This window comes from Protopterus annectens, chromosome 2.part2 (genome assembly GCF_019279795.1).
Source record: "Protopterus annectens isolate FY-2018-M chromosome 2.part2, PAN1.0, whole genome shotgun sequence".
Classification (NCBI taxonomy): Eukaryota; Metazoa; Chordata; order Ceratodontiformes; family Protopteridae; genus Protopterus; species Protopterus annectens.
Genome location: NC_056730.1, coordinates 663377085 through 663402832, shown reverse-complemented (window position 1 = coordinate 663402832; position 25748 = coordinate 663377085). Strand labels below are relative to the sequence as shown.

Below are 25748 nucleotides of genomic sequence, written 5' to 3'. Positions count from 1 at the left end.
CTAACTTCCTGGGTTCTGTCTGTGAGCTAGTTGGCTATCCACCAGGTGACATACGGGTTTGTACCTGACCTCTTGAGTTTGTCAGCAATGCCTGAGTGGGGTATTGTATCAAATGCATTGGCCAGGTCAAGGTAGGCAGTGTGAACCATTTTGCCCTCATCTGTTGCTTTGGTGATCTTCTCAAAGCAGACCACCAAGTTAAGTAGGCATTACCTGCCCTTGATAAAACCAAACAGGGTTGGGTCCAGTGTCTGGAGGTTTACTATATCATTATTTTTCATTTCCATAATTCTTTCAATGGCTTTGCATATAAGACTAGTGAGACTTATGAGTCTAGTTCCAGGGTCTGTAGATGGCCTACCTTTGTGCAGAGGGATGACTGTTGCTGTTCTCCATTCATGAGGCACAAAACCTGTTTGGAAGCCACAGTTAAATAGCAATTCCAGAGGTCCTGATAGGTCATGTTTCATGCTATTTAGAAGGTATCATGGGATATTGTCTGGTCCCATTGATGCAGTGTTATGGGCTGTAGAGATAGCATTAAGGACCGGTTCCCTAGTTATAGCTGGGGAGTTATATGTGATGATATTTCCTGAGGGAAGGTTGAGGGAGAGAGAGAAGTAAAGTTGGAGCTGAATTTGTCAGCCAGTAGGTTTGCTATATCTTATGGCATAGTATAGGTGGCTCCATTTGCAATGAGCCCTGCACACAATTGTGTATTGCCTTTAAAGGATTTTATCTGTAAGGGGAAGATAGCAAGGGTGAAGTGGGATGAATTGATTCATCCTTTAGAACGGGTTGGTTTAGAATTACCCGATTTGAAGAGGTATTTTACTGTTGCACAGTTAAGATTCATATATAACACAAGCAGAGAGGTATAATTAAAAGTGTAAAGGGATGATGAAGCAAGGGGGGATTCAAGAAATAGAGAGAGTGGGATTTTGGATGCTGATCCTTAAGGCGAATAACAACAGACATGCAGAATATTATATTGATAAAGTAGCAGAAAGTATGCTACGAACTAAGCCAAACACAAGAATGATGATAGGAGATTCTGCCAATAGGAATGACTGCAATTAGGAGTACAGAGAGTACACAAGAGGCAGATGGAATTTACTGGAGAGAACTGGCAAATGAACCAACATACTTGGTGCAAATAACTAAAGAGGGAAGGGTAATTGAATGGGAAGATGCCAAGAAAACATTTGGACTGCAGGCTAGAGATTGCCTTCCATGTAGAGGATTGATATTGGAGTGTAGGCAAAGAGAAAAGGATAAGAGCATCCTAAGTGAAAGACCTGCTGTGGTAAGAGTTTTTAATTGAATCTAGAACAGGAGTTGCTGTTAAAAAAGATAATTAGTAGAGCATATAAAATATTGGACAGCAACTATAGGAATAAATCAGAGGGGGTCGCAAAAGATTGGGAAGAGACATTGGATAAGCAGTCCACAAGGAAACGGTGGGAGGGCATGTGAATAGCTCCCAAATATGGAGCAATGTCTAGAAGAGTTAAGATTTTTACCTGAAAGTGTTTACATAAGTATTTTTCTACCCCAGGCAGACTGCAAAGAATTTTTTACTCAAATAAATGACAAATGTTGGAGGTTTGATGGGGGAAAAAGAAGTAACTGGGAAGATATGTTTTTGGTGTGTAATAAGTTGGCAGACTTAAAAAATTCCCTACAGAGTACTCTGTCAGAAGTAGTGGGTGACCAAATGGGTGTAACTGAGGAAATTAATTTTTGCTGGGATATAGGATCTGAATTGCTTGGACATAGTAAGGCCTTATTATGTTTAATGTTGGTGGCTGCCAAATAATCAGTTACAAGAAAATGGAAGTCGAAGTCTAAATCAGCAGTATCTGAAGTAGTGAATACTGTAACAGAGATAAAAGAACTGGAAGTGAGATATTTAGAAAGCAGTAGGTGCAAATTGCATAGAAAAATATGAAAATGTTGGGAACAATACATGCAGATTAATGTTTTCAAGGAGGATGAGTGAGTTTTAAGGGAAGGCAGGAATTAATTTATATAATGTTGGATTGATGATAATTGTATAAAAGACTATACGTGATGTATAATGTTTGCAACTGGGAACACAAACATAAACTCTCTCCAATGCCTCGAACTTCCCCAACAGTTACTGCTATCACAATTTCATATGCTACACTCTATTCTTTATAAACCCTTATGTCCAGCTCTCTCTGCTTTTGTCTCTATCTACTCCCCAACTTGGACACTCCGTACCTCTAACCAGCAGTTACTAGATACCTACCAACCCAAGAAATCAGTAGGCAAACTTCCATACAAACACACTGTTACCCATGCCTGAAACAGACTTCCCCTTGATATATGTACCATCACCCATCCATCACACTTCAAAAAGGAACTCAAACTTCTATTTAACTCCAGAACTTGCCCTTGCCCTTGCCAAGACCCAACCTAACCTCCTTATCCCCTTACATATTTCCAAATATTTCCTCCCGTCGACCACTTCTGTACCTAACAGATATTTCCTGAACTTTAGTCTTTTTTTTTTTGCTGAAGGATTAATTCCTATGTAAATATGTAAATGGATTGTTATTATTTCTCTGTATAAGCTTTAGGACCAAAAACTTTGTGCATATTTTCTCTGTCTTGTTTCTGTTGATTTCCTGTTAACAAATTTCTTCTGTAATTATTTTTCTGACTTTAATATTCTAAGTACTGTAAACTACTGTTAACTGTACTGTGTTAACTGGAGCATTGTGTATTTTTGGAGCTTTTCTCCTTGGGTCTCCAGCAACCCAGTTAACAAATGTCAATAAATAGATAAATAAACACATTAACATTGTTCTCTTTTATATAAATGTATGTTTGCCTTTGTCTTAAGTAATAATTCACTAAAGGAAGTATAGCTCCTGTAAATTTGCCCTGACCCTGATTAATAACAAATTGATAGAGTAGACTGTAAATGAAAGGATACTGAAACTAGGATGGAAACTCCATTAGGTGGTTGAGAGGATATGATATTTCTTCAGATGTTCTAGTAGTTGACCTGAGTTTAAACAGAGGTATGGAGTCTGAGTAAGTGTTCACTACATGATGACAGAGCAGTATGTGTAGATGTGGTGGTGTAAGGATTCAAGTAAGAAAACAGCTTTATGTGTTAGGAAGTACTAATTTTATTTAATATTCACTTTGTGTGCTGGAGGAGGTAGTGTATGTTCTCTTAAGGTGAGCAGACGTTGAATAATTTTAAAGTTTGAACTGTTTTATAAATTTGCAGCCAGTGTAACACTTTATTGCAATTATGTTCTAGTCTGAGTCAGTGAATTTTAGTCACTGAAAATTGTAAAAGCATGCAATAGGATAAGTAGTAACATGGTTTAGGGTGTAAGAAATTGTGTTTGCTGTATTAGATTAGGTTTGGATTTGTATAAAATAGCATGTTTTAGTTAGTTTGGATACCACCTTTGATGTGTTGTGCCAATTTTAGGTCATCGTATGTGCTTCACTGCTACATGTTTAGGAGTGTGCATTATGTTGATTGGAGTTTTAAGGATGCCAGTTTGAAGTGCATGGTGTGTGTGAGTGCAGCATTGGGACTGTAATGGATAAGTGTTATTTCTTTGGGATTTAGAATTAAGTAGGGGTTTGCTAGCCAGATTTCTGGTTTATTAAATGAATTTTGAGTTATCCTTTGGTGCTGGTCCCGGCTATCTTCTGCATTTCTAAGCTGAATTGTCTGTATATTGAATTAATGTGGCTTTGTTTGAGACTCTATGCATACCATTTATATATGTGTCTTTCGGCTTTTTCCCAGTTAGGGGTCGCCACAGCGGAACTCCTGTCCACTAATGATTGGCAGTTGATTTTTACGTGCCGAGTTGCCAGCCCTGACGCGCAACCTTCAATGAAGGTGCGCCCATTCATGCATGTCTCCACAAAGAAGATGCTATAACTGAGAATCGAACCAGACAGCGTCTTACTGTGAGGCGACAACGCTACCGCAGCACCACCACCGCGGATTTCTATGCATACCATTTATAAATGTGTTAAATAGTAAAGTTGTATGTGTGGATTCATGTGGTGCTGCAGTTGTGGTAAACTGAATGAAGAACGAGTATCTTGCCATTTGACACTTTTTGGGGATCTGTCACCAATATATATTTTGAACCATGATATTGTGTTGGTGCTCATCAACTTTATCTAGTCTTTCATCAGTAGTTGGTATGAGACAGTATAAAACTTCAGATTTAGAAAAATGAAGGCTGATTGTAAACGTGGTTTCCCTGTTTGTGTATTCTGTTTATTAAGTAAAGCAGTTTCAGTGCTGTGTCCAAGGTGAAAAGTAAGTTTTTGTTAGGTGGCCCAGGATTTGTATATGGCTGTTTTTGAGTGTAGGGATAATGTGGCTATTGCCCTGTAGTTGGTGTGCATTCTTTATGAACTGGGATTGTGTACAGTTTTTTTCATAGTTTCTTAACATGAATTTCTTTAATGGCTCCATTAATAACATTTGCCATGGGAAATGCAATGTCTTTTTCCTCCTTTGTGAAGGTATTCTATTGGTAATTAATGTGGAGCTAGGCTGATGGGGTTTAGTTTGAGAATTTTTTTGGCATGATTTACTGATATAGGATATAGATTATGGGAACTGTGATTGTTTTCATATGAATCATTTTGAGAAATATTACTGTGTTGCTTGATTATTAAAGTACTTGCATGTATGTGAAGTTTATTTTACAGCCATGTTTTTGTTTGGGTGATCTGATAGAGGTCTTGGTTGGTTGTTTGCCTGCTTTAACTAATTTGTTTACAGAATGCTGTAAAGTTTTTGGGGTTGTTTTATGAGAAGTCTACCTGATTTCTCAGAGTTCTAAAATGTGTGGATATTACTGAGTTGTTTTTCATGCCCTTCAGCACCATATCTCTCAGTCTTTTTTTTTTTTTTTACTGTTAGGTTTTTTTTTTTTTCTTATAGAAGCTGTCCAGTTACAGGCTTTTAATAGAGAGGTAATGTTGATTGTTGGAAAGACTTTTTTGATTAAACCCAGTTGTGAGATGTTAATTTGTGTATTATGGTTTATTTCCATTTGGCTTATGTTGCGTGAAGATCACTTACAGTGTCGTGTATTATGCATGTCAAAGTTATATTGTTGAGATTGGTTGTCAGTATTCAGTCAGGTATGCTATGTTTTCAGAATACTTTGCCTACTCATATTAGATTTGAAATTAATTAATATGACACTAAAAAAATAAATTAATAGTTTTTATTTGAGATGTGTTGTTCTGGTGCTTTGGGCTTATCGGTATGTGCACCTCCTAGCATTATTATCTTGTGTTTTATGTTGAAAGTTTTCCATGACATTATATTTTCCAAGGTGTGAATATTTTTAGTGGTAGTTTTTGGGTATATGTTGATTACTTCTCATGTGTAGAACTTTATATGACTTCAGTTAAATTATTGTAGGTAGTGTTTCAAGAGTTATCAAATTATGGAATTGAGTGTTGATTTTGTGTCATTTCGTAAATGATTGCTGTAGAAAGCTGGTAGTCCTCTGACACTTCTGAAACCCTAAACATGTTACAGCCTCTTGGCAGGATAATTCATCTTTCATATTGGGTTTCAACAATGTTTTTTTAACAGTCAGTATGTCTGGTTTATAATGGTGTGTCCAGCTGTGTAATTTAGCTACTGTACTAGAGATACTGTCACGTTAATGTGGGTTAATTTTAGTCCATGGAGTTGTTGCAAGGTGTGTGATAAATAAATTAGTAGATATTTTACTGTAATCTGTAAGACCTGGGTTTGATTCAGTGTGACCACATAAGAGGAGTTGTATGCTAGATGTATGTTTTTGGAACAGCTGGGGTCTTCATTTTTGTTCAAGTTGCACTTCCTTTTTATGAGCACTTTTTTGGAGATAAGTATTTTAGCTAGTAAAGGCTAATGTCATTTGCTATGTAGTTCACCAGAAGTGGTAGTGTGAGTTATTTTGTGAATAAAATTAAGATGTGGAGGAGTAGCTCTTCTCTTTTCTTCCTACCTATCTGTGACACCTTATACTAAGCCTATACCGAAAGTCACTACTTCTGAGCTAACTCTAGCCTTCCTAAAGATTAATAATTACAAAAACATATGCCTAGCAGCCCTATATATCCCACCAGGCGACAACATCCCTATTCTAGAGACTAGCCACTCCTGGTTCTCATCTCACATTCACAGTGAAACTACAATCCTAGGGGACATCAATATTAACTGGACTACTATACAGTTTCGCACAGCCTCCCAAAATATCAACCTATACAATTTCACCCAATTAATTAACTCGCCTATGAGACCCTCTAATGACAACTACTCCAGTAGCATTCTGGACTGGATACTAGTTTCTCATCCTCAGTTTATCTCTGATAGCGGTACTTGTCCTGACTCCCTCAGAGATTCCTAGCTTTTGCTCATCGCTCACCCTTCCCAATTCATCTATGTCACAACTACATCTCTACTTGATCACTTAAAAATTTCAACCCTGAAATCTTCTCTGACTCACTAAAATGCACTAAAAACCTTCCCCCTCGATAACGCTGTTACCTACTTTAATACTGCATTTGCCAACCTGCTAAACAGCTTTGCCCCATGTAGAACTAAGAGTCAAATGTAACAGTGTCCCTTGGATAACCAAGGAAACAATAACCCTCATGCATGTCAGAGACAAATCATGGAAACAGTACCAGAAATACAAAACTCCCACCTCCCTGGCTGAATATAAGCAGCTTCGTAACAAAGTCAAAAAACCAAATTGCCACTGACCACAAATCCTACTGATCGACTACTCCGGTCCAACAATCAGAATCTGCTAGAAGTGTACAAACCCGCATGCACTCCTGGTACATTTCTGTTATCCTTCTCCCAAAATGGAATTCCTTTCCACCACATGCTTTTACCACCACCAACCACTCATCCTTTAAGACCTTGCTCCATTCCCATTTCTCTTCTCACTGGGAATGCTCTTGCTCTCACCACACCTGACTCCCCTCTATCTTACCCTTACTATCCTACTCTATCCTGTCAACTCATTCCAATATGTATCTCCCCACTGCTCTTATCTTCCTCTCGCTTTTCTATGTTATTCATTCCCTAATATTTCATGCTTACTAAAATCCTTACTCAAGTAACCCAGCATATCTCGCTACTGTTTAATACTGTAATACAGGTCAGGCAGCAACAAACCTCAAATGTCTCATATGTAGTTTATAAACTTGCTATTGTTGATACTGCCTTAAAGATTCTGATACGAGTTGGTACTTAATAATTTTTGTTTTACCTAACATAGTTTTCTTTTTTCCTGTTTATTGTATGTCATACCTTTTTTGCATACTGATATTTCCTTGAAGCTATGTTATAACTTGTATACTTGTTAATTGTACAATTGTTTAAATGTATAATGGAGCTTTTCTCCCAGGGCCTCCATTGAAAATGGGCTCTTTTTGGCCCAATGGACTTTCCCGGTAAACATACTAGAAATAAATTAATAAGTAAATAAATAAATGTGTTTAGGTTGCTGTTGATTATGTTGGTTTTGTAGCTGGTTATATTTGAAAGTATAGTTAGAAGTATGCTAGTAATAATTATGTAATTAACATGTTTATTTTTTTTGTTGTAAAATCTATTAGAATTTGGTTAAGATAATTTTAAATGATACTGGATATCTCATTACTGTTACTGTTGGTGAAAATGTTGGAGAAAAAGTATTTCTGAGCATTTCATGGAATTCTGCATTCCTTTTGAGATATTTACTTGACCTCACATCTGCAAGTTATTGTCATAGTACTACCAGTGTCATTTGGCAGGCTCAACAGTAGATGGGAGTCATCTTAACTGTAGCTGTTTTCGCAGAGCTCACAGCGCTATTGTACTCTGACCACCTATCACTTGGATACAGAGTATTCAGTCAGTGACTCACAGAATGTGCTTTTAACCATAAAAAGTGATCAGAAGTGCATTTAGCCAGAAGGGTTAAGTAGGGAGTTCTCATGGAAGGCAAAGCCTTCATGCACACGCAGAGAGCTGTGTCATTACTGCCATCTAGTAATGTAGTCACCTCTGGGGTCACTGCAACTTGGAGGAAGAGAAGTCGTCCACCTTTGCAGTGACCATTTTGATGAATGCATTTTTTGATAAAATTGGTGAAACTGGGGATTTCCCAACTTGTAATCAGCTGAACTGCCTGCTGCTTTTGTTATTCCTGCTGATATCACTTGACATGTGATTTGAAAAGGACCCAGTAAATCTAAGCAGTTGTCTTGTGATTTTTTTACACTTTGTATGTTTGCCTTTGGTTGAAGAGTGTCCTGGCAGATCAATGTTCTGACCTTATTAAAAAGTAAAATGCATGTATATTTAATTTGTTTTAACAATTCTCGTATATTGTATGTGTATAATGACCTTCCTTGGACCGCTGTTGCATTATCCCAAAACTCAAGGGTTATCCTGCCTAAGTAACCTGATGTCAGGCCAGTGTACCAAAGCCAAAACCTTCTGGACGTTCCGTACTTCTGACATATGACCTGAGTCCATAGGCATTGGGATACATAAGCGGATGTATGATTGCAAGACCTTATCTTTATTAGCTCCCCTCTAAAGCAGGCATATTTCACTAAAATAAGTGCTTTCTTCCAAAAGTGTTGCTTGAATGAGTCCTTAATTAGACGGTTAAAATACCAGTAGTTTTCATTCATGCCTTGGATATGGTGAATGCAGATGGTATTGCTTGGATGCTAAACATGTGCCCACATTGTCATAAGGGCTGTAAAATCCAGTTATTCCTAATTAACAGAAAAGAGGTAGAGGGAAAGCTAGGTTTTAACTGCATAGTTGTAAGCTGTCTTCTGTCATTAGTCCACTTCAGCTGCAGGAAAAAAAGTATGAAAGAAAGTCTTTTGGGGCACTTGGGGACTCCTCCACTGAAACAGTGAAGCAACAGCTTTGATGACAGCACTTGTTGAGCTGCCACTGTTGGGTATTTCTGAGGAAGTTATTTGGAAGCATGGAAGAGATCAGAGGGATCATTATCCAAGCAGTTGTATGGTGGCTTGTGCCCTCACTTTCATGTATAAGCTAGAGAGATATTTCTTTTGGTCTAATCTCAACACTGGGTGGCTGATTTACATCACCGTGTGGGACTGCTGTGCCCTTCCCATATGATTGTGTGATACATGTGCAAACTTCCACACAAGTGGTAATGAGGGCTACTGCCCATGCCTTCAGTCATTTGCTTTTCATTGCTTGCATCTCTCCATTTTCTGATGGCAGAATGGTAGACTGGGATAACTAACCCCCAAAATGGGTGGGCAGGATTTGGCCTATGACCTCCATCCTGCCCTGCTCAGCTTTTCCAACACAAGAGACCCTGCTTGAATTTGAGTCATTTTTTCATAATCAGGGCTTCATTCATTTGAGCCACAGAGCCACGCTTTTTCAGTAAAATCTCTACTGACGTTTTACTAGTATAATTTGTCAGCCATTTTATAGTATCCATGTGGCTGACGAAACTTAATATCTGTGAAAATTATTTTTGTATGATAGCTTACTTGTGGTAGTATTTTATTACCACTCAGTGAATATTCTGGTTAATAATGGATGCAGTCTCTGTTAATAGTAATGCTGCGATAGTGCACCGTCATATAGCCAGCTGGTTAATAAATTACTTGTTTATTAAAGGGGATTTTTGTTTTGTAGTTGCACTTTTTAGACATAGCTTAGGATCACTGCAGCTTATGGGCAGAAATCAGATGGTCAGAATTTGTCCTTCATTAAAGTAATAGCTGTGAAGTTGTCCTGTCTCGCCTTCATTCTTACTGATGGATCAGCTACGACTCGGCCAAATACAAAAGCTTGAGGTCTTTAGCCAGCTCGTGGCCTACTCCCTGTCCCATGATGCACTGGTGATTCCCTCATATCTCGTTTGCTGCTGCAACAGATTGAGACATTCACCAGTTCTGGCCAGTGAAAATTGTTTTTTTCTATAAGTATTTTATATTTTGTAGAATCTTACATAAGTTTGACTATATTAATATAGTTGTAGTTAAGAGTGCCTTTCGCACTTAGTTTTTCCTGAGAGTGTGATTTTCTTCTTCTTGTTCTTCGTGGCCTGTTTGAAGGCCTTGTTGTACCCCTATCCCCTTATATCTAGTTACGTTTTCATAATAGTGTTACTGTGAATTTAACAGTATAGTGTGTTTATATCTGAGCGTGATTTTATATACATATATATATATATATATATATATATATATATATATATATATATATATATATATATGGGTCTACTTTACATGATCGACAACTCAAATGTTTGACTTTCATATGGTCGAGACCATATGATCCAACATTTGAAACATCAACCATGTAAATTAAGCACCATACCACACAAAAAAACCTAGCTCTGTGTAGCAGGGGGGCAAGACCCCATGCACCCCTCACACCCCCCGCTACTTAAATATACCAACTCCGAGATCGCACTACATTGCAGTAACGGGAAATCTTCCCGTTCCACACTGTATGGTGATCTCCATTCAAATCGATCGAGCTTTTAAAAGTTCGATCATACGGTTTCTGCAATATGAAAGTCGAACTTTTAAAAGCTCGACCATCTGAAGGGGACCTATATATATATATATATATATATATATATATATATATATATATATATATATATATACATATATATATATATATATATATATATATATATATATACACATATATATATATATATATATATATATATATATATATATATATATATATATATATATATATATACACACACACATATAAATTTTGCGTTTTCTCCATAGATTAGTGTGTGCATTTATATTTTACATTTTATAGCCTGTTTAAATTAAAAGGCTAAATTTCATAGTTTGGTGTGTGTTTTGAAGTTTATTGTAGCCTAAGTGGAAGGCTAATATCTTATTTCAAGCTTGTTTTTTATTAGAAGGCTTATTATAGTGTGTTTAGTGGACTTTATCTTTTACACATAAAAATATCACAGGATAAGGACAAGGAAAAGCAGGCTAAGCCTTCGAGCTTCAAGAAATGCCCCAATCCCTGACAAAAGATGCCCATTACCGATGGACACACGGATTGTGTGTACTGTTTAGGTCCCTTACATCTGCAGGAAACTTGCTCCATATGCCACTCGTTTAGTTCTCGAGTGTTATAGGAAAGGAAGAATAAACTAAATGTTAAGGATTTAATTAAATCTTCCTTTCAGGAATCATTAGATCAGAGTAGGACAGCTCATGCTAAACCGACTAAGTCTTCAAAAAAATCATCTGCTTCTGGATCTTCGGAACCGAGAAAATCTCCATCTCCCAGTCAGTCCAAAGCCGACAAAACTTCAACTTCATCTCCACTGATATTGGAGCCAACAGTTACTATTAGGAGCCAGTATATCCGATTCTAAAATCACCAATATTACAATCTGTGGCTTCTTTGGCTCTGTCCTCTCTGTCCTCAAGAAGCCTGTCAGACATGGATGTGGATCGTGTGGTGCAGAAGCTTCTGCAGACACCGGCATTTGCCAAGCTTTTATCAGGTCCGACCCCTTAGGCTTCAGAACTGACCATTCCTCCCCCCTCTATTCCTGTTCCTCCTCCGATCCAACTCTGGTTTCGAAGCCGGAACTGATGATAGTGGAGCCATCGGTGCCAGGACCTGTTCCAGGACTTTCGGTACTGACCTCTCTGACTACTTTGGCGCTGATCGAAGGGTCTGGGAGCTGACACTGACCGGTCGGGTCAGGAGAGGATAGTTGAACCGGTCTTTCAGGTCCGACTTTGCCTCTCAGGGCTTCGGCACGGGTGAGTTTGGCGCCTACCTCTGGCTCAGAATGTACCATCTTGGTGCCGCGGGAATCAGCTGGATTGTCAGATCAAGGGGTTCTTTCGCATCGGAGCCGGGGAGCCTTCGATGCCATGAGGAGAGCACTGTCCCCAAGAACAATCATTTCATCAGGACTAGCAGCCTCTCCCTCTAAAGCACCAGTGTCTAATTCATCATCACAGATTCCACAAAACCGTAGAGACCCAGAGCCTCAGGAAGCCCCATTGGGCAATCCCTGCTCTTCCGGGACCTCACCAGATGCTCCCACTGAGGAGGTCCCTCGGAAGAGGCTATGCAAGAGGAAGCATCTGGACTCCCCTCAGGAATCCGTCACTTCAGACACACTGACTTGGATGATTCAGAAGGTTCCCCACGATCACCCTCTGAAGATATCTCCTTCGCAGATGTCTTAGAGATTCTCAAACAGAGGGGTGATTGGCAGTCCACCAAACCTACTGATGACGAGTCAGTCTACCTGAAGTCTTTCAGGTCTCAACCCTCCACCTCTTGGGTGTCTCTACCTTTTGACGAATTCATGGACTTGGTTTGTCGAAAGGCATGGGAGTCTCCAGATACAGTGTAACCTGTCCCTAGGAGGCCCAGTAAGTGTATTACCTCACCACAAGACAAGGCCTTTCTCACCAAGGGAGTCCCTGTTGATGCCATGGTGGTGGCGACGGCCACCAAGAAGGAGTTATCTGAAACTTCTACATCGGTCCAGCCACTGACTAAAGATTCGAGAGTCATGGACAGATATGGAAAGCGCATGTTTACTTCAGTGACTTTTGCTCTTAGGTCGCTGAATTGTCTTGTGTATTTCACTAGATTGCAAAGAGATCTCCTAAAAGAGCTAGGAGATACTCTACAGGGTTCAGTAGCTGCGGGGGGTTTCAAATTAAATATCTTTACAGCTTTCCACCCTAAATTCCCTGACAAACTCCTCCGTGCGTTTGCTTTCATATGCAGCTGATGGAGCGAGTGGAGCAGCAGGTACAGGAATTGCTCTTCAGAGACATTCCTGGATGTGCTTATCTTCTTTTGTGAAGCCCTTTAAGTCATACTTTATCAACACCCCATTTCATGGCTCATCCCTTTTTGGACCCAAAGTAGAGGAAACACTTAGCAGGTGTGAACACGATGGGAAGATTCTGTCTGCCATCGGAGTCAGTTTTTCCACTCCTACCAGACCCTACCCCAAAGGTCAGAAAAGTGGAAAGATGTGTTTCCGTAAAACTCAAGGAGCCTTTCAGGACACACATGGTGAAACCCCATCCAAGATGCCGTCCACGAGGCAGAGGGGGTCTGCAGAACCAGGGTGACAGAGATCAGTTCTTTGGGAAGCCCTACCAGCACTCCTGAGAGGAGGCCCACCTGTCCATCTCTGGAGGCAGTCGGGGGATGCTTATCTTTGTACCCAGATGCCTGTCTAAAAATAAACCTGGGTACAAAGTATCATATCCAGAGGTTACTCAATACCCTTTTTCGTCCCACCTCCCCCTGTAAAGAAAATCCCAGATGTTCTACCCAGTCACATGGAACAAGCAACCATAGAAGTTCAAAGGTTGCTAAAGAAAAGAGTCATCCAACAGGTCCCCCACAGACCAGATAGGATCCGGAACTTACTCAAGGTTCTTTTTAGTTCCAAAGAAAACAGGGGACTGGAGACCCATTTTGTATCTCAGCAGGCTGAACAAATCTATAAAAAATATGGTAAAGAAAGTCCTGCGACTGCAAAGTTGTGTTCAACCACGAACCAGATAAAATAAACAAAAATGTAGAACACAGCACCACAGCAAACCAATAAAAAGCAAATGGCAAAGAGCAGTATAAAATCCAAACAGACTTTTATTCGAACACAGGTGAGCTCTTTCGCGATAAAATCGCTTCTTCAGACCATACAAAAAAACAGCAACATCTCAAATATTTAAAATACAATCAATTAAATATCTACCAATAAAAAGCATGCAGATACAATAGCCATAAAAATTTTAAAGGCACAGCTTTCTTTTAAGGCAGGAACCATATAAGGCTATTGCCATAAAGACACACACAGCAAGATACCCATTTAAAAAGCTTTCTTTCTTTCAGAACTGGATTCAGAGGTACTGTTTCATTTAAGTCTGCAACCTCTATGTGCTAATAATTTAAGAATCCATCTTAATTCTTTCCCTTCTGTGACGTTAGTTATATCACCTAATGTAAATCTTTCATAAATTACTTCTACTGCCATAAACTTGAACCAGTGGTTAGTGCCTTCCTCTAGAATGTGTGTTTAGCCAGGGCACTATAACTTTGGCCCTTATTAGCACAGTAATAATGGTCTCTAATTCGTTCCTTAAGTCGCCTATTAGGTTTTCCTGTATAAAATTTTGAACAAGTCACACACTGTGCTACGTAAACTAAGTTTTTAGTGTCACAATTACCTTTAACTTTGAAAACATAGTGACTACCATTGGCTGAATAAATGTATTAGATACATCAATGTATTTACAAAAAGTGCATTTGCCACAGATAGAGGTGATAAAACTAGTTTTCCTAATACCAACCCGCATAGCAATAGTCACCACAGACTCTTCCCTGATTGGGGGGGGGGCATTATCAGGGAAGAACAGCCAAAGGCACATGGAATCATTACAAGGTCAATCTGCATATCAGTGTCCTAGAAGTGAGAGTGGTACTTTTAGCATTGCAGTTCTTTCAAGACTCTTTTCTTCAGGGGACCATTGCGATACAGACAGACAATATGTTAGTAGTACATCAACAAACAAGGAGGAACCGAATCTTATCCCCTATGTCGAGTGGGCAACCTCCACCCAGTGCTTTCTGATAACAATGCATATCCCAGGGAGATCCAACGTCATAGCAGACAAACTGAGCAGGGCAATTCTTTTGCCTCACGAGTGGTCCCTAAAGAAAGAAGTAGCAGAAAGGATATTCCGCAAATGGGGCCAGCCTTGTTGCGATCTATTTGCCACTCCCACAAACATGAAATGCAGCAGCTGCTTTGCCCTAATTCCCCCTCAGGGGAATGCCCCAAGAGAAGCACTTTCCCATGATTGGCCCTCAGGTGGTCTTTATGCTTTTCCACTGATACCCAAAGTTTTACAGAAAGCCAGTGCTTTGTAACGGACAGTCATTCTAATAGCCCCCTACTGGCCTTGGCATATTTGGTTCCTCTTTCTTTGGCCTCATATATTGGAAGAACCTTGGATCCTGGACCCAGTTCCAGACCTCCTGATTCACTCATTGGGGTTCTCTCCATCCATCCCTTCAGTCCCTCAAATTGACAGCGTAGCTGCTCCACTTATAAACAGAGCCAGGTTACAGAATCTTTCAGCTGCAACACAGCAGATTTTGACATCCTCTCACAAATCATCTACCAGAAAGCTATATCTCAGCAAATGGAAAAGATTTTCAGTGTGGGCATTACAAAACGATATTGATCCTTATTTACCTCCAATATCCCCTATTTTAGAATTTTTGACTAAGCTTTTCAATGAAGGGGCAGCCGCCGCTACTATTAGAATTCAATTGGCTGCAATATCTGACTTTCATCTTGGTGACGAAGGATCCAGTATCATGTCACATAGACTTTCCAAGGCATTTCTGAAAGGTACTATACATTTGAGAACACCCATTAAATCTCCAATTACTCCATGGAACCTGAATTTTGTTCTTTCAAGAATCATCCTACCTCCCTTTGAACCAGCCTCCTCATGTGACCTAAAGTATCTCACATGGAAAACCATATTTCTAGTGGCCATTACTTCCGCTCGGAGGGTTTCAGAGTTACAGGCCTTGTCCATTAAACCCCCATATCTAATTTTTCATAATGATAGAGTTTCTCTTCGGACTAATCCTGCCTTTTTACCAAAAGTATGTTCAGAAACAAACCTCTATCAGTCGATAGAGTTACCTGTCTTCTTCCCTGAATATGGCAGTTAGGTGGAGTATGTGGTACACAAGCTTGATGTTCACAGACAGCTTCGATTCTATGTAGATGGAGATCATGGGACCAAGGATTTCAGGAAAACAGAACAGCTCTTTGTTTCTTTCTCAGATTCCAAGAAAGGAGCTCCTGTTGTGAAAACCACTTTATCAAAATGGTTATCAGATTCTATTTCCTTTACTTATACTTCAGTGAATATACCCTTACAAGACAAAATAAAGGCCCACTCAACTAGAGCTGTCTTCACCTCTTCAGCCTTCACTGCTAAATTACCGATAGATACTATTTGTGCAGCAGCCACTTGGTCAAGGCCGCATACTGTTATCACTCATTACAAACTAGATTGGGCCTCCAGGGACAGGGATTCCTTTAGTTCCACTGTCCTGAAGAATGTACTCCCATGAGCCACCCAAGAAAGATGGTGCTTTGGACACTGACCCATCAGTAAGAATGACAACTTCACATAAAGAAGTTATGTACTCACCATAACATTCCATTTGAGTTGCTCGTCTCGCCTTCATTCTTACATCCCACCCTTCAACCCCCATCCAGGCTTCTTGAGGACTGAGATTTAAGCCAAAGCATGGTTATATGTGAACCTTATCTAGTGTTTTTTCTCTACTATTGGTATGCCAAGAGTGGCATATATATTTCTTAGCAGCAAACAAGATCTGAGGGAATCGCCAGTGCATCATGGGATAGGGAGTAGACCACTAGCTGGTTGAAGACCTCGAGCTTTTGCATTTGGCCGAGTCAGAGCCGAGGATCGCCTCTGAGCCCATCAGTAAGAATGAAGGTGAGACGAACAACACACATGGAATGTTATGGTGAGCACATAACTTCTTTTTTGTACCACTTGATCTTGAAAGTTCTTGTTTTCATAAATTTTGTTTACTTTCTTTCTTAGGTTGAACAAGTGGGACAGTTATTTCTGCTGTCAGGCATATTAAGAAATGCATTGCATGAAACTACTTGAGTTAGCAATTTTTCATCTTTAGAGTATGGATTTAGACTGGCAGATTAATTTGCCATTGTTTGACATTGACATATCTAAGTAAGGTACAGTAGTGTGACAGTGGCATATAATTTTTTTCTTTTTCTTTTTTGTCTTTACTCTTGCAGTCCTAGCAGACAGCCTTTTGTTCTGTTTGGTAGTCATTCTTCAAGAGAAAATTTGAACACAAACAGCTTCAGTTTCCCATCAGAAGGACATTTAGTGAGAAACACCGGCCTTGGAGGAAGTCTTGCTAAACACATGGTAATATGCTAAGACTACTGTTGTAAGCTTGTGTTACTGTAACTGTAAAATCTTAGAACTGTGTTTTGTTATCTCTTTTAGATCTTTTTTTTCTTCAAATAATTTTATTGATTTTCAAAAAGACAGTAAATGTAAATACTACTAGATTGTGAATAGTTCAAAGAACAAACTATATACAATATATACATATGGCCTATATATAAAAAAGGGATACTTTGAGAGAATTAGTTACACAATTACAAAAATATCAAGTGTACTTACTTCTAGTACTAAGAGATTGTGGAGATCTTTAGAGTCTCAATAAGAGAAAGAACTTTCTTCCAAGGGTTGTTGATCCATTTTTTAGGGAAGATTCTTGCTTTTACCTTTATTTCCAAATGTATTGTTTCTTCCAGTAAAGTCTTAAATTCTTGAATATTGGGTTCAGAAGATCTCTTTAGATCTTGTATGGTTAGGGGACTGAGTGTTACTTAAAGAAACATCCTTGTATGCAAGTTTCTGGTCTGCCAATAACCATTTGTCCGATATGTTTATGCAGGTTAGAGAAAAAGTAGTAGAGGCTGACAAAACATATTTGTTTATTTAACATATGTTTACTAGGAAAGTCCAACTGGGACAGAGCCCACTTTCAGCTGAGGCCCGGGGAGAAAAGCTCCAGAAACTTGTTTGTAATGTGGGAGGAAACCCACGCAAATGCAGGGAGGACATGGAGACTCCACACAGAAGGCACCTCAGCCAAAAATCAACCTGAGAACCTCTTGCTCTGAGGTGACAATACTAACTGCTGCACCACTGCACCATCCCTTAATAGTGGACTGAATTCATATCTCTCAATTTGTTAGTGCAAGAAACGTAGACAAAGCCTAAAATAATGGCAGGACAAAGGTCCAAAAATAGGGACAGATTTTAAATATTGCTCTTACAAACTTAAAAGTTACTAGAAAAACAGGATTTGTGTTAGTATGCATTTTCTGAAGAATATAAATTCTGAAGCTCAAATATGTGTCATTATTTAGTGACCTCAATCCTCAGTAATGTACCACAAAACCATTAATTTTATGAGAAACAGACCAAAAAAATGAGACCTAAATCTGAGCATTCTGGACAGTTGAGCGGTATGGAACTGATTACACCACTTTTCAAAATTCTACAGGGGTTGTTTGCTAAACCTTTCCTCTTTAGGAAAAGGTGATATGAGAATGATGGAGGTCATCTACAGGAGAGAAAAGGGAATAGTTATGATGTAATTTGCTGTATTTTAATTAGAGCAGTTATGTTTGATTTTACTCAGTATGGCAGACTGCATGTTATACTCATAAGAGTTGTTGTCGTGGGTATTTTTACAACCCAATATACCTTTCTCTTTATTAATATAACAAAATCTGTCTATGTACTATCTTGAGGTAAAATACTGATACCCTTTGAGCTTTTTAATTTTCGAACTGTGTCACAAGCTGTCAAATAATTTGCAGTTTGAGGACTTTGGCAGCAGTCACATCAGAGTATGATGTTTCTTAATACCACACAAAAGAGAAGGCTCAGGCAATTAGTACTAGTGCTTGGTCCAACTTAGGAAAGAGCAGTACTGGGCCTGGTGTTCTGAAATGAGGAGGGAGGAAATATTTCTGTGTTGGAAGTAGATGTTCATTGTGTTTCACTGTTGCAGTCATTACACTTGGGTTATCCTTCTGGCAGGCTACCCGCAGTCGGCCTGAATTCCAAAGTCTAGGTCCGGCGTCTGTTGCTGTCACCTCTCCCCTGACGTCAGTGCGCCAGGTGTATAAAAGATGCAGCCGACGCCATTTTCTTCAGTCTTTCTTGCCGTGCGGTGCCCGAAGCAAAAGCAGCTTGCAAGTGCCGGTCGGCCGACTCATGAGATTTTCAAATGCGAATTTCAGATCCGAAGACTTCAATAAAAGCTAAGTACCCCATTGGGGAAACTTTTTTCTTGCTCCAGTCCGATGTCAGAAAAAGTTAACAATTGTATTTCTTGTGGGAAGCAAATACCTCATAAGGATTTTCATTCTTACTGTATTCCTTGCCTAGGCCCTGATCACAAAGTTGCTAGCTGTCGGCTTTGTGCTAGATTTAACCAACGCACTATTAAGTGTCGGAACGATTTTGCCTTTCATTACTTTGGCCGAAGATTCAATTATATAATGCCGTCAGAACAGCTGACGACTGGGGTTTATAAAAAGCGCAAGGAAAAAGAAAAGGGCAGGCATCCGAGGTACAAAACCGATGACGTGGCTTCTGATAAGCCAATCGCCGGTTCGCCGGTTCTCAGTGAGGTGCATTTGCAGTCCCTGGTGCCCGCTACCTCAGAGCCACAGGCTGCTGACGACTCCTACGTGGAGCCAGCTAGGCCTCTGGATACTCAAGGTATTGGACACTTGGAAACTATTCCCTCAGATGGGTCCGGAGCCGCTGAGCAGGCATCGGTGTCTGAGGGTGTTTTTAGACCTACACAGTTATATGTAAAGCCTACTTCAGCTTCCAAAGCAAAGACTAAAGCAATTCTAAAGACAAAGAAACAAGTACAGCATTCTCCTGGACAGACTACCATGCCTAGAAAACAGATGCTCAAAATGGCCGAAGACCTAATTACCTTGATCAGGGGTTCCCATCCCCCTCCTGACAAGAGGCCTAGGCAAGAGACAGAATGTGAATCTTCAGATCAGGTTTCCATTTCCTCTGACTCCTCTTCTGAGCAGGAATACTGTCTTCCTCCTTACGAGGATTCTGATGCTGAAGAATCTATCCCTTCAGCCTCACCGCCTGAGGATTATTCTTTTGGGGAAACCCTGCATACCATGAGGGAGCACTTCCACTGGGAGAGCCAAGACTATTCAGAATCTAAGAAAAGGCTTAGAGATTTTATTTTACTCCCTCAGCACAGGCCTTTGGCTATTCCTCCTGTGTTAGAAGTAGTAGATGATGTATTTTCAGAGTCTGGCCTTTCTCCTGACTCTTTACCTCCTGCCCCTGTTAAACCAGACAGATACTACAGGGTTCCAGATTCACATAAATTTCTTTATAAAAACCCTGCTGCTGACCCAGAAACCATTTCTCAGGGTCCCAAAGGGGTCAAGGCTTCTACTGCAAAAAACCCTATCCCCTCTGATAGAGATTCAAGGGCACTAGACAGATGGGGAAAAAAGGTTTACACTTCTGCTACTTTGGCTGTGAGGGCTTTAAATTGTCAATTTCATATGCTTAAATATCAGCAATACTTAATCTCACTGCTAAAACAGAAAATGTTGTCAAATTCTGATTGTGCAGAAAATAAGGAAATACAGGATTTATTGCATGCAACTGAACAAGTGGAAAAGCATGCATTGCAATGTGGTTTTGATTCTCTGGAGGCCTCTTGCAGGGCTGCAGTTACGGGTTCTGTCATTAGGAGGCATGCTTGGATAAAGGAACAGAATCTGCCTGATCATGTTAAAGCAAAATTATTAGATGCTCCATTACAGCATGATACCTTATTTGGTGTTAAAGCAGAGGAGGTGTTGAAGAAAATGGAGGACAAAGCAAAATCTATGCAAACAGTGAAGGATTTCTTACAGGTGCAGCCACCCAGATTTAGCAGGAACTGGCCTACAAAGAATTGGTCCTTTCCCGTGTCAGACAGGCCACAAAGAGGCAGATACAGATGCCCCAGAGGCAGATCCGAGCCCCAGGACTCATACAGGCCTAAACAGTGGGGCGCTTCTACCTCTAAAAGCGGAGAAGACAAGTCACAGCCATACAGGAAACAGTCCCAATGACTTTGCTCTGCCAGCACCAAACACTTATCTTTTGGCAGCCCCCTTAGGGCGAAAACTAGCACTTTTTTCTCAAAATTGGCACATAATCACCCAGGACAAATGGGTCTTGAATATAGTGTCCCAGGGCTACAGGTTCCACTTTCACACCCTGCCAAGGGCAAAAGGTATGCCAGACCTGCCACACAATCAACGGGCAGAGGCACAAAAACGAGTTTCATCCCTCATGGACATGAGGGCCATTCAGCAAGTACCACAGCAAGAGCAGGGACAAGGTTTTTACTCAAGACTTTTCTTGGTACCCAGAAAAGACAAAGCCTGGAGACCAATACTGGACCTGTCTATTCTAAATACATTTCTGGATGTTCCAAAATTCAAAATGTTGACCCTGCAGCAGCTTCTGCCCATGCTGGGCAAGAAAGCTTGGCTTGTAACTTTGGACCTAAAAGAGGCATACCTGCATATTCCAATCAGGCAATCTTGCAGAAGATACCTCAGATTCATAGCTGGCTCAATGCACTTCCAATTCTTTGCACTGCCCTTTGGCTTATCTACTGCGCCCAGGGTCTTCACAAAATGCCTGGCACCAGTAATTGCATTTTGCAGACAAAGAGGAATTCAGATATATCCTTACTTGGACAATTGCCTTGTTCAAGCAGAGAACAAGGACATTCTACTAAAGCATCTGGCATTTGTAAAAAGCTTACTAATTTGCCTAGGGTACACAGTAAACGAAAATAAATCAAAACTAATACCCTCTCAAGAGATAACATTCCTGGGTGCAAGCTTAAATACAACTTCCCAGATGGCTTATCTCACGCCAGACAAGCAAAGGCAACTGACTTCTTACTTTAAAATGTTGGCAACAAAGACCCAGTTATCTGCAAGAAAAATTCTGCAGGCTTTGGGCTTCATGGCATCCTGCATTCTGCTAATTCCATATGCCAGACTGCATATGAGGAAACTACAATGGTATCTAAAAAGTGTTTGGACTCAACATTGTCACAGCTTGGAAACGTTAATTACCCTCATTCCTTGCCTGCAACAGGAGTTTCGATGGTGGGCACAGGCCTGTCACCACAACAAGGGACAGCCATTCACCCTACCCACAGCCAGGCAGTCAATAACAACAGATTCTTCAGATTATGCCTGGGGGGCCCACATGGCAGGAAAATGTATTCAGGGCACATGGCCCACAAGCCAAAGCCATCTTCATATCAATTAAAAAGAGATGCTAGCTGTTCAGAATGCCCTGACAGCTTTCAAGAATCTACTCCATCCAGGAAAACTACTGATAAGGACGGACAATACTACAGTCATGTGGTACATAAGCAAACAGGGAGGCAGTCATTCCTACCCTCTCTGCAGACAAGCCATGACTTTGTGGGACACAGCATTGACTTATCAAGTACACCTGCAAGCACAATTCCTGCCAGGAAAGAAAAATACTCTGGCAGATGAACTAAGCAGAAACCTCACAGATCCCCATGAATGGAAACTGGATCCACAAGTCTTCAGCATGATAATAAAGAAATGGGGACGCCCAGACATAGATCTATTTGCCTCCCCTCACAATTGCCAACTACAGAGATTCTGCACAAGGACTTATCACGAGCAAGCATGGAAAATGGATGCTCTATCATTCAGCTGGAAAACCCTAACAGTATATGCGTTTCCTCCTCTGCCTCTCCTCCCCAAGGTACTCCTAAAGGTCAGACAAGAGAAGCCAAAAATGATTCTGATTGCTCCAGACAGGCCCCGCCAGCACTGGTACCCAATCCTAAAGAGCTTGTCTCAAGGCCCAGCCTGGACATTGCCTCTAATTCCTCATTTACTGACCCAACGAAACAATCAGATCCTGCACAGCCAACTCAGAACCCTAAATCTGGCAGCATGGCGGATAATGTAGCCATTCAGAACACACCTCTCTAAAGCAGTGATGGATGTTATTTTGGAGGCCAGGAGGCCCAGTACCAGAAAATCTTATGCAGAAAAATGGAAAAGATTCTGTGCTTGGAACCAGGCACAGGGAATTGACACGTTTGTACCAAATATTCTTCAGATTTTACAATACCTAACTGAGATGCTGGACAAAGGCCTATCCTTTTCATCAATTAAAATCCATGCCTCTGCCATTTCAGCTCATTACAATACGGAACCACCAATTTTTTCACATCCATTGCTAAGACAGTACCTCAGATGGGCCAAAAACAATAAGACCTGCAAGGAGAGCACTAATACCTGCATGGGATCTCAATTATGTCTTGGAAAAACTCACACTGCCGCCTTTTGAGCCAGGTAATACAGCTGAATTAAAGTTCTTATCTTGGTAAACAACTCTGCTCCTAGCAATAACCTCTGCAAGACGAGTCTCAGAGTTAAAGGCACTCATGGCTGTGGAACCTTTTATCATTTTCCATCCAGACAGGGTTTCTCTGAGTACGAACCCGACATTTATGCCTAAGGTAATGTCCATTGTGGCCCTTTACCAAACCATTCATTTGCCTACCTTTTATCCAAACCCACGGAATAAGGGTTCATAGTGGAGTTCATAGGTTCATAGATTAGTACTAGGCTAACTGCCCTTGAGGCCATTTTAAGCCTAGTCAATTATCCCTTGTGAGACTCAAACCCTGTACCTTGTGTTTGTAAGGCAAACACCTTAACCATTAGGCCACCCTCCCAACTCCCCTGGGTGAGAGACTCCTGCATTCTTTGGACATACACAGACAGCTACGCTTCTACTTGGACAGAACTAAAGCTTTCAGAAAGACTGAGCAACTCTTAGTAGCATATGCTGTAGGATCACAAGGAAAGGCTATCTCAAAGCAGACCATTTCAAAATGGATAGGCCACTGCATTCGTTTCTGCTATTCACAACATGGCAAATCAGTGCCTAAGGGCATTAGGCCACACTCAACCAGAGCAGCAGCCACTTCAGCAGCCTTCCTCAGAGGAGTACCAACCAAAGACATTTTAGAGGCTGCAACTTGGAGTTCAGTGCACACTTGTACTAAGCACTACCTCTTACCTCTCTACTCTAAATCCAGAGCAGGCTTTGCCACTGCAGTTCTGCAGGGCCTTATAGCCTCTCCTAATCCTATTTAGACCCAGCCACCCTACCTCAGCTTTGGGATTCAACCCAAGTGTAATGACTGCAACAGTGAAACACGATGAACATAGTACAGTTTTGTACCTACCATAAATGTAGATGTTCGAGTGTATTCACTGTTGCAGCCCAGGTTACCCACCCACCATCCTCCTTTTATTTGCTGGGACTTATCTGTACTTCTCTCTCCTATACAACCTATGTGGTGTATTTGCTTGTAGATGAAGGAAATGTTTATTCTTGTGCATGCATACTTATTGGCATAATTTTCAGCCTACCAATTTGGGGGCACTTGACATCTAGGGCAAGAAAAACTGAAGAAAATGGCACCGGCTGCATCTTTTATGCCCCTGGCGCACTGACGTCAGGGAAGAGGCGACAGCAACCGACACCGTACCTAGACTTTGGAATTCAGGCCAACTGTGGGTAGCCTGCCAGCAGGATAACCCAAGTGTAATGACTGCAACAGTAAATACACTCGAACATCTACATTTATGGTGGGTACACAACTGTACTTTATTCATTTGGGGACACAACTGTAAACCGTGGTATTTATTAACTTTAGAGTCCAGATGATCAAAATGAGGGGTATGAACTTCTGGATAACATACCTGGATTGTTTTTTCTGTAAAACATGCTTTGAGTAAGATGAAAATGTTTCTGTGAGCTCTTTCTAAAAAGGGCATCATCTAGTAGGGCCAATGGTGATCAGAATGTAAGCAAATAATAAAATAAAGTGGTACAGGTAGTTCAGAAAAGCTTAGGCAGTCTGGTTTGAAGATGGTGTGAAAGAACAATGGTGATATTTTAAAACTGCCACCATAGAAATAACAAGCCTTTATATGCATAGGTTTGCAAGTCGTTGAAACAGTGGTTCTAAGATGAGGTGGTATCACAGATTAAGAAAATGTGTTTAACATTCAGAAAATAAAAGAAAACGCAAAGTAAGAGGACAGAAAACAGTGACACTTCTGGTTAAAGTGTAAGAAAGTAACAAAGAAAGTCAGGAAGGTAATAGTCCAAATGGAGGAAGATGAAATGAGTCAAGAAGGGAAACCGAACATTTAGGTACAGAATATGTGAAAAAGTCCAGGAATGTGACGAAGCTAGGTAAATTAGATTGAGTTTGGGTGGAAGAACATGTTGAAAAGGAGTGGCTGCAAAATTAATCTGCTTGACATACAAAAAGGAAAAGAAGAGGATGTACCAGATGTGGCCAGAAGTGTCCCAAGGAAAGAATTGATCCCATTCCTTCCACAGTTTAGTTGTGAAAGTAGTCTTAAGAGGGTAAGGCTTGGATACCTAATATTTGTCCTAGAATTCTTAGTGAAATGAGATGAGAACTGGAAGATCATTGGAGGAAGGTTCCTACAAATTGTAAATGAGGTTTTGCTTTGCAAATGTAGAAGCATGATGACACTTTAAAATCTCCACCTGTCAAATTGTTTTCTGATGCATACAAAAGTTGTACAATCCCTGCTGAAGAAAAGAGGACCATGTGCAAGCCATTTCAGCACAGGCCTCTATTTCTCTCTCTCTCCCTGCCTATGGGTTTGGTCTTTTTAAACGAATGGACACAAGACTGACATCTGTTTGGTCGACACTATTTGGTCAATGCAAACAGATGGTTGACATGTGCGATATTGGCAGTCCCCAGGTAGGGGAATATGCACTTTCTCCATACATTTTGTGATCTCTGAGTTAGTATATGTAATTAGCAAGAGGTGCGGGTGGTGCAGGGAGGCCTGCCCCCCTCCTCAGCTGCAAAACTGATAGCTCTGGAACACAGAATT

General features: G+C 40.5%; 1 protein-coding gene across 1 annotated transcript in view; it reads left to right on the top strand.

Moving 5' to 3' along the window:
* DNAAF9 (dynein axonemal assembly factor 9) overlaps nt 1–25748 on the top strand; it is a 2711795-nt gene that overhangs the window by 581922 nt on the left and 2104125 nt on the right. Inside the window, exon 10 of the mRNA XM_044064082.1 lies at nt 16944–17079. Within this exon, the coding sequence (XP_043920017.1) occupies nt 16944–17079 (136 nt within the window). The remainder of the gene's footprint in view (nt 1–16943; nt 17080–25748) is intronic.